A 9,821-nucleotide genomic window follows, 5' to 3' on the forward strand; every position below is an offset into this window, starting at 1 on the left:
TGGGAAGCTGCAGAATCCTAGAAGTAGTGCTGAACTCATCAACTAGTGTCTCTAAAGCCTCAACTGAATAAAACTTCACTGTCCACAGTATATGTGGTCAGCTTAGGGTGGGAAGGACAGAGTCTATAGAGCCTTCTTCCAATTCCATTGTCTTTTTTGTGGATAGTGAAATTAAAGAAGGAAGTCAGTTTTGCCATGATGAAACTAAAAATATCTGTAGGGTGAATTAATCCCTATCAAATGCTTGAGTTGCATTCAAAATGAGGAGTGGAAATAGACTTGATTGCATGGCAAGTTGGTTGGCACCTAAAATAAATCGTGTTTGTCTGCTAAATATATTCCAAGGGCTGAAGAATGTTCTTTTGCTCTTTCCCTGTTAAAATGTGGATCTAGCAGTTTGTGGTAGACTTTCTGTTAATAAATTGTGTGAAAACACAAAAGCCCTCAGTACAGTATTTCAGCAAGTCCTTGAATGGAGAAGTGAGAAAGACAAGACATCTGTTTTGTTGGTTTTTTCCCCCTCCAGATGTGTGGGGGTTTTTTAACAGAAAGTGTTAAACAAAACTATTGAAGGGAGAAATTCTGCAGCTCTGGGGAGAAAGACCTGGGAATCCTGGTGGATGACAGGATGACCATGAGCTAGCAATGTGCCCTTGTGGCCAAGGCTGATAGCATCCTGGGGTACATCAAGAAGACTGTGGCCAGCTGGTCAAGGGAGGTTCTTCTCCTCTATTCTGCCCTGGTGAGGCCACATCTGGAGTACTGTGTCCAGTCTGGGGCTCCACAGTTCAAGAAGGCCAGAGACTTGCTGAAGAGGTTAGGGAAGGACAACAAAGATGCTGAAGGGACTGGAACATCTCTCTTATGAGGGAAAAACTGAGAGAATTGAAGCTTTGTAGTTTGGAAAAGAGAAGACTCAGAGGGGATCTCATCAGTGCTGATCAGGACTTAAAGGGTGAGTGTCAGGGGGATGGGACCAGGATTTTTTCAGTGATACTCAGTGACAGGACAAAGGGTCATGGGCACAAACTTGAACATGAGAAGCTCCATTCAAACATGAGGAGGAACTTCTTTACTTTAGAGGTGCTGGAGCCTTGGAGCAGACTGCCCAGAGAGGTGGTGGAGTCTCCATATCTGGAGACAATAAAATCCTCTCTGGACATGTTTCTGTATAACCTTCTTTAGGTGAACAAGCTTTGGTGAGGTGGTTTGACTCAATCTCCAGAGGTCCCTTCCAACCTTTACCATTCTGTGATGTATCTTCTGGAAACTTACTGCCTATGTCTGTCCCCTTTGTGCTTCAAATAGGCTGGGAAAAGGATGGCCTTAACTTGCAGGTTGTTTGGCAGTGCCCTGTAGAGAAACCAGGGCTTGTGTTTGCTGGTGGTGCTGAAGTCTGCTCAGTCAGCAGTGATTTAACAGATTCTGCAGCTGAGGAGGCTCTTGATGGGAGTCAGCGTGGTCCCTTTCTTTTAGGATGTAAGCAGAAGACAGTTTGTGCTATTCCCTTTCACATTGAAAGCCAGTATTCAACTCAGATCCTCCTGGGTTCTGAATGTTTCTTTTCTTCCTGGACTTTATTCCATGGGGAATAAAGGAAAGCATTAGGCTAGGCTCTCTTTGATCTTCCATGACAAGTTCAGGCTGCTTCAGCCTCTCATGTCTGTGAATCGAGAATCCTAAAAGTACTTTAAAATACCAGACCAGAGTGAAGTGCTAAGCAGTTCATTTCACTGGGAGTATTTCATTTCAGTGGTTTGTACTCTGACTGCAGGCTCAGTTGTAGTTGTGTGAAGCCAGTCATTCTCAGGAGCAGGATCTCCTGTGTGTAAGTAGAACTTGTATCTTTAAAAGCCCTTTAAAATGTCCTACAGGCCTTCCTGATTGGAGTATAAAGTGAGATCTACTTTTCTGCACGTGGTCCACAGCTTTACCTGCAAGCAGACCATTTAATTCAGTTGCTACCACTAAGAATGTATACCTCTGCAAACACAAATCTTGTAATGATCATAGAATCATAGAATCAACCAGGTTGAAAGAGACCTCCAAGATCATCCAGTCCAACCTAGCACCCAGCCCTAGCCAGTCAACTAGACCATGGCACCAAGTGCCTCATCCAGTCTTTTCTTGAACACCTCCAGGGACAGTGCCTCCACCACCTCCCTGGGCAGCCCATTCCAATGCCAATGACTCTCTCTGTGAAGAACTTCCTCCTAACATCCAGCCTATACTTTCCCCGGCACAACTTGAGACTGTGTCCCCTTGTTCTACTGCTGGTTGCCTGGGAGAAGAGGCTGCCCCCTACCTGTCTACAATGTCCCTTCAGGTAGCTGTAGACAGCAATGAGGTCACCCCTGAGCCTCCTCTAGGCTAAACAACCCCAGCTCCCTCAGCCTCTCCTCATAGGCTTTGTGTTCCAGGCCTTTCACCAGCTTTGTTGCCCTTCTCTGGACACCTTCCAGCACCTCAACATCTCTCGAATTGAGGGGCCCCGAACTGGACACAGTACTCAAGGTGTGGCCTGACCAGTGCTGAGTACAGGGGAAGAATAACCTCCCTTGTCCTAGTAAGCTTTGTATTAGTGTGTCCAGAGAAGGGCCATGAGGATGGTCAGAGGGATGGAGCACCTCTCCTGTGGAGACAAAAAGAGAGTTGGGGCTGTTTGGTCTGGAGAATAGAAGGCTCCAAGGAGACCTTATTGTGGCCTTCCAGTATCTGAAGGGGGCATACAAGAAATGTGGTGTTTGACTTTTTAGGATATCAGGCAGTGATAGGACTAGGGGGAATGGAGCTAAACTAGAAGTGGATAGATTCAGATTGGAGATTAGGAAGAAGTTCTTCACCATGGTGAGGTACTGGAACAGTTTGCCCAAGGGGGTGCTGAAGGATCATCCCTTTTAAGGCCAGGCTGGATGGGGCTCCGGGCAACCTGGTCTAGTGTGAGGTGTTCCTGCTCATGGTAGGAGGATTGGAACTGCATGACCTTTGAGGTCCCTTCCAGCCCTTCTGTGATTCTGTAACTCCTAAGGAAGGAAAGCTCTGTAAGACTAGATCACAATCAGATGAGATCCAAAGATTTAATGGTATAATTACCAGTAGCACTTGCAGGACATATCTCTCAAAGAAGGTGATGAGAACCTTAAAATCTGAATGTTACATCTACTAATTAGCATTTAGCTAAATGTTAAATCTGCTCAAGATGGTCCTTATGTCCTCCCAGCTGTACAGAAATCTTCTCTGCAGCTCAGTGGCTGCTTTATTTTCATTATCTTCCAAACCCATGCTCGGGAAAGGCAGCACCAGTCTGAATGAGGAAAGAAGTATGAACCTGTTGTGGACTTTTTTACAGCTGTTGTCATGAATCTCTTCTTTTGTAGCCCATCTTAAGAGTGCCTCACTTCTGAGAGGTTATTTCCTCTTGATTTCCTTTTTTTTTAATTCCAATGGTGAATTAATGGGAAAATTGTGTGGCTGTGTTTACTTAAATTCAGTGATATTGAAATGTCCTGTGTGGCTTTCCAGCATCACCCCCAAGAGTGCTTCGTCTGGGAAAAGGATTCTTAGTGTGGTGTTTTGTGACTGAGGCAAATTATAACTAATAATTATAACTAACTATAACTCTCCTTAATTTCCAGAAAATTGATGCCCAGGCCATTGAAGAATTTTATGGGTTAACATCAGACATTTCCAAAAACTCAGAGTCTGGATACATCCTCTTCTACCAGTCAAGAGACTAAGGCAAAAGATACATGTATACAAATAAAAGATTAAAAAAGGGATCAAGAGATGTCCAAATGGAACATATTTGTGACAGCAGAAGCAGCTCCTCATTGTTGCTGTAGGACCAGGACAGACTCAGCAGGGTGACTCGAGCCTTCTCCCTGCCATTTTGTGGAGGATTAGTGCTGACTGCCGTAACAAGAAGAGCTTTTGTTCCAGTTTTCTTTCTGGGCTTTTTTTCATACGTGCTATCTTCCAAAATCTGTGTTACCTCTACTTGAAACCTGGCTGCTTATTTGTTCATGAACTGAAGAAAAGATTTAAAAGTAGCATTGTAGAATTTTTACCATTTATTGTTGGCCTGAGGCTATACCTTGGTTTCTGCCATCGTCGTTTTTCTGTATTTTAGCAGAATGATTTCAATATTCAGTGTCAGCTGAAGGCATATTTTAGGATATGAACAGCAGCTGGTTGCTGGATATTTTTGGTGACTCAGACTTGAGAAGCAGTACAAAGCTAAGACATATTGGAAATGTCAAGTCTATAATTTTTATTAAAAAAAAAACCACACACAACAGACAAAAAAACCTCTCTGCAGCATTGTAAATTTGCCTGTTATGGTTTAGATAACACTACCAGCACTGTTTCTTTTTTATACTTTTCCTGTTCTGTCTCTTCCTCAGAAGGTATAGAACTTAATCCATATTCTTTTGAAGCAGTAGTTATTTTTGCCTCAAAGCCACATTTACTGCAACTTGAAGTGGAGCAGGAAAGCAGTTACCTTTTTGAAGAATCTTGTCTGGTAACCAGTTGCTGTAGAGATTGTGAAGTTAAAGCATTTCTTGGAGCTTTTTGTGTAAACCAAAAGTGCCCTCATTCTGAAACGGGATCTGTTCAACATTTCATTCAATGCAATGAGCATTTTGAATCTATGCTAATCCACAGGAACAGCGCTAATTGGGAAGGGTTGGCCGAGGGAAACTAATCCAGACAATCCACCCCTGTCTACTTCGCTCAGAGTATCGCTGAGAATTATCTGATCTAATCTAAACCAATATTTACACCAATGAATATTACAAGTTCAGTTTACACTTCATTCCAGCTATCTCAGATGTAGGTGTTTCAAAAGCTCAGAACAGAGTAACGCTCCAACCAAATACAATAGCTGCGTTATTAGCTTCATTTTGATTCCCAGAGTTAATTAACAGTCACTCAACTGAATTTGCCCCACGTTGGGTGCCAAATAAAAGATGTGGTGGTTTGGCTTCTATCCCGCCCCCCTCCCCCCCACTTTTTAGAAACACCCAGCTAACTCAGACAGGCTCTGGGAATATAAATGAAGCTATTTCTTTACAGCTATCACAGTATACAAGCAGATATGTACAATATATACAGTTATATCCAGAAATATACAAAGTAAAAATAATACAGAAGCACAACTCCCCTCCCAGAAACCTGAGTCCCCAGGAGGGGCTCTCAACCACCCCTGCACCTCCCCCTACCCCTCTCAACCTTACCCCAGTTCTCAGGAAAGAAAAGAGGTGCAGCCAAGAGCTTAAGGAGCAAGGTTAGTGGCAGTGAGGTTAGGGAGATGCAGTCCAGTCTGAAGGCAGAAGCAGAGTGAAGACAAAATGGCGAATGTTATCTAATGTTTACTTTCTTGTTCCCATAGCTCTCAGCGAGACTGTGAGAGAAGGAGACACAAACATTGTTTTCCTTTTTCAGCCAATTATCTAATTCTTTTCACCAGAACATTCTAGCCTGCTTCAAACTAGCACAGCCTTCAAGGTGATAAACATGTAAGAAGGAAAAGCAACCAACCCATCCTGACGTTGCCTTGCTAAATGTTCCTCCTCATCTTGTTGTGTCCATTTGGGAAACATAACACACCCCACCCCTAAAAATGCTTCTTGTTTTACCTCTCTAGGCCTTGCTTAACAGGGGAAATGATTAGCCTTTTGAAGACTGAAACGGAGGCGTTCTCTCTTACGTGTGTATATAAGATAATCTCAAGGGTAACCTGAAAGGAAAGACTAAGGTTGTAAGAAGCTTCAGAAAATCTCATGGTTTTGAGAAGTCCTGTTGCTGTGCCAAAGCTTGTCACAGCTGACTCTAAACTACCAGTGTAGTCAAGTATTTTCCTGTCCTCATCTTGCTAGGTGACACAAGAGCCTGTCCCCTGTGTGGTTGTTCCCAGTGCAGCTGTTCATGGTAATCGACCAGTGATTGTTGTTCTCCAGGACATTGAACTTATGCAATTCTGTGGCTTGTGCAGGATATCCAATATTTTACCAAAATATTGTCCTCAGGAAAACAGCATTTCACAAACAGTTCCTCGTGGTGGTTGTATGTATCTTGTCTCTTCTTGTCTTGACCACAAATGTAATGTTAGCGATTAACTCCTGTCTTCAAAGCGCAAATTAATCATTACCATTGTGCTGCAACAGGGTTACAGGTTCCATCTCCTCTTCCAGAAGATAAATCATGGACTTTGGCTTTTTAAATTATTTTTTATTATACAGAGTACTGTCATTTTCAGGGACACATTCAGTAACAGCGAGTTCTCTTCTCACCTCCTTCCTGTCATGTGGAAATCCTTCCTGGCTTCAGAGTCCTCTCCCCTCGGTCACACACAAGCTGAGTCTTCTCCTGATGACATTATCAGAAGACTGTCATCACTTTAATCTTGCAAAAAAAGGAAACAAAAGGACAAAAAGAAAAAAAAAAAAAAAAAAGAAAAGAAAAAGAGAGCACTGAGTTAAGAATAATCTAAACAGTAAGTACAGAATTGATGTAGTCCACTAGACCTGTATTTTGTATATCTGGTGAAAACGTTTTTAACAGATGAAATACCTGAGAGAGAGTATTGAAAGATATATGCTATAGATTAAAACCTGTTCCAAGTGCACTTTTGCTACAGATTTATAAGGAGACTAAAAGGAATTAAATTGGAAGAGAATGGTGTGATGTTGCTTCTGTATAATAAATGACCCCACCTGTCTCCAATAAAGGTTGTGTATGATCAAATGCACAGGGCCCAAGTGCTTCTCCTTGCATTTCAGCCCAAAGCAGAATGGAAAAGACAGTGCTTAGTGGCTAAGTCTCCTTAGCTTCTCCTTCCACGCTGGCTGGTGAAGTCTTTCTGACCTCACTTCACAGAATCACAGAATTGTAGGGGAGGAGAGGTCACCAGGGGCTGTTCCCCATCTCACTGCTGGTATCCCTGCATCTCTTTGTCATCTAAAGCTCTGCTGCTGCCTTTTCCTGTGATTTCCTTTCTCCTCCCTTTTTCACCCCTTGGTGCCAGGCTCCGTAAGACTTAGTCACAAATATTATCTGACTAATCTGGAACAGAGAGATTTTAGAGCAAAAATAGTACTGTATCCTTGGAGCTGCTCAGGTTCACTGCAGGACAGGTCTTTGCTGCTGTGTGGCTCATTGGAGTTCAGTTCTCTGTAGAGAAAATTGGATCAGAGGCTGCTTGTGTGAGCAGGAATTTGTGGGATTAGGTCAAAACGTTGATAGAAGACCACAAATGAGATTCGAAAGTGAGAGCTGCTCTGTAAAAATCACATTCTACCTCCAAAATATTGCCTGGGTCTTGTCCTCCTGGGTCATGCATTAGCAGTGAAGAGATGGAGCTAATTTTAGCTCTAGTGAGCATGAGTTTGACTTTCAGTACCTTTAGACAGAGTATTGCTCAGAATTAATTTTGTGGAGGGCAAACAACCATGCTCAGAACATCTGAGAACAATGTGTGTTTGCCTTTGAGTACCATAAGTTACAACTAATGTTAGGATTTGAGGGTTGGTCTTATCACTTCAGGTCTTCCAAACATCAGGAAGAGCTTATTTAAGGGTGGAACAGGCTGCCTGGAGAGGTGATGGAGTCTCCATCTGTGGAAGCATTCAGAATCCTCCCCTTGTTCCTGTGTGACCTTTTCTAGATAAACCGGCTTTGGCAGGGAGCTTGGACTCCTGATCTCCAGAGGTCCTTTCCAGCCCCTACTATTCTGTGATTCTCCAGCCACTGGAATGAGGATAAAGACCATCCCATAGTGATAGTCTCTGCTAACCAGCACACACACACAGTGCTGCTGTTTTGCTTCTCATTCAGAAGATCCCACAGTGTGTGTGGAGAGACTCTGCCCTTTTGACTCCAAAATCAGAGGTTGTTTATGAGTTGATGAGTGTTCTAGTTACCAGCAGGAGCTTTTAAAGTCACCATGCCAGCTTGGTTTAGTATGTGTTTAAAGCAAATCACATTTGATTGGTAGAAGAAAGAAAATAGAGTAACAAGGGCCCCTGAGACAAGTCAAACTTTCCCATTATGGTCCGCAGTGCTCGTCAGAAGGAAGCAATCCCCTGGAACCAGTGGATGTCCAACATGTGAAGTCCTGCTGGCGTTTGCTGCTGCTGCTGCACTAATGAGCCTCGAGGCTACTTCTGCCCGTGTCCCTCACACAGAATCAGCCCCATCTACTGAGTTTGTTTTCACCTCCCCAGCCAGCCTGATTCAGTTCCTGGAAGCACCATTGAGGTGGTGGCAGTGGAATAGCAGGAGGGGTCATCTTGTCTTCTATTCTGAAGACAACACTTTGCAAAGTAAAATGATCCTTTTTACCTTCTGTTCGTTTTAACTGGTCTTTGTGTCAGCATGTTCAGCCTGGAGAAAAGAAGGCTGAGTTCAGACCCTCTCACTCTACAACTCCCTGGAAGGACATTGGAGCCAGGTAAGCATCAGTCTCTTCTCCCAGGGAACAAGTAATAGAAGAAGCCACAGCCTCAGGTTGCACCAGGGGAGGTCTAGGTTGGACATAAGGAACATTTTTTTTCCCTAAAAGGATTGCCAAGCCCTGGCCCAAGCTGCCCAGGGCAGTGGTGGAGGGCTTTGAAAGCCATAGAGATGTGATACTGAAGGACATGGTTTAGTAGTGACCTGGCAGCCCTTCATCAGAGCACCTTGTGATATGTTGGTCTCGGGGGGTGGATGTGGTACATGGGAGATGATGGATGTAGGAAGAGATGTTCTCTGAGACCCATGTGGCATACTAGGGCCTGGAGCCAAGAGCCAGTGGCAGCTTGGACAAGTGAAACACAGGGGCCTAGAAATTGAGCGTGGTTTAGAAACCACAAAGGGAGGAGATGGACTTGAAGGGCAGAGCTAAGAAAGGATTTGTGAAGGCCTTAAAATATCAGAGCCCCTTAAGTATTACTCTAGGTGTGTTGGCCTAGATTTATTGAGGGCAAAATGCTTTTGGTGTCATACTTCTGAGAATTGTCTTCTGCAGCTGGATCCAGCTCTGGGAACTGCACCAAATCCAAAGCCAGGGCTCATGGTGGAGACAGAGGTGACACTGCAAGCTGTGTACAAGCCCCTCAGTCCTATCTGTGTCTTTCCTGGTGATTGCCAAGTCACAGACAGGGTGTGAGGGGAAGCTGCACAGGAAACAGAGAAGAGCAAGGATGAGGGCTGGGAGCTGCCTTTGGAGCTGTCAATCTCCCAAGATCCTCCAAGATCAGGAAGCTGAGGGGACACCTCACTCTGCAACTCCTGGAAAGGAGGTTGGAGTGGGGTGGGGGCCATTCTCTTTTCCCAAGGAACAAGTGACAGGACAAGAGGAAGTGGTCTCAAGTAGTGCCAGGGAGATTTAGGTTGGACATGATGAACTATTTCTTCCACAAGAGGATTGTCAAGTCCTGGACCAGGCTGCCCAGGGCAGTGGAGTCCTCATCCCAGGGTGGGTTTAAAAGCCATGGAGATGTGGCATTGAGGGACATAGATTAGCAGTGACCTGGCAGTGGTGCTGAGTTAGTGTTTGGACTTGATATTAAAGGCTTCTTCCAACCAAAACCATACTATGATATCTGGAAAGCATCAGATCTGCAGTAGTGTCTTTACTCCAAGTGTTTGGGGGGTGGTGGCAGGTGAAAAGTCTCATCTCAGCAGTACATCTCATTGCCACAGTGGGCAACAAAACCCAAATGGGTGAGTGTTTGACTGGGGCTGAGACACCAGCCTGTTGCCACCTGGTATTCGAGTCCAAGCCAAACTTGTAGGCCCCCATTCCCATCACCTGGACAAGCTGAGGTGAAGTACAT

General features: G+C 44.3%; 1 protein-coding gene across 1 annotated transcript in view; it reads left to right on the top strand.

The window, feature by feature from the left end:
- The window catches only part of LOC135183961 (ubiquitin carboxyl-terminal hydrolase 12-like), a 37,599-nt gene extending 30,852 nt beyond the window's left edge, over positions 1–6,747 (top strand). The window contains exon 9 of the mRNA XM_064159352.1: positions 3,636–6,747. Coding sequence (XP_064015422.1) covers positions 3,636–3,737 — 102 coding nt within the window. The 3' untranslated portion in view covers positions 3,738–6,747. The remainder of the gene's footprint in view (positions 1–3,635) is intronic.
- The last annotated feature ends 3,074 nt before the right edge of the window (positions 6,748–9,821 follow it).

Source organism: Pogoniulus pusillus, chromosome 19 (genome assembly GCF_015220805.1).
Source record: "Pogoniulus pusillus isolate bPogPus1 chromosome 19, bPogPus1.pri, whole genome shotgun sequence".
Lineage (NCBI taxonomy): Eukaryota > Metazoa > Chordata > Aves > Piciformes > Lybiidae > Pogoniulus > Pogoniulus pusillus.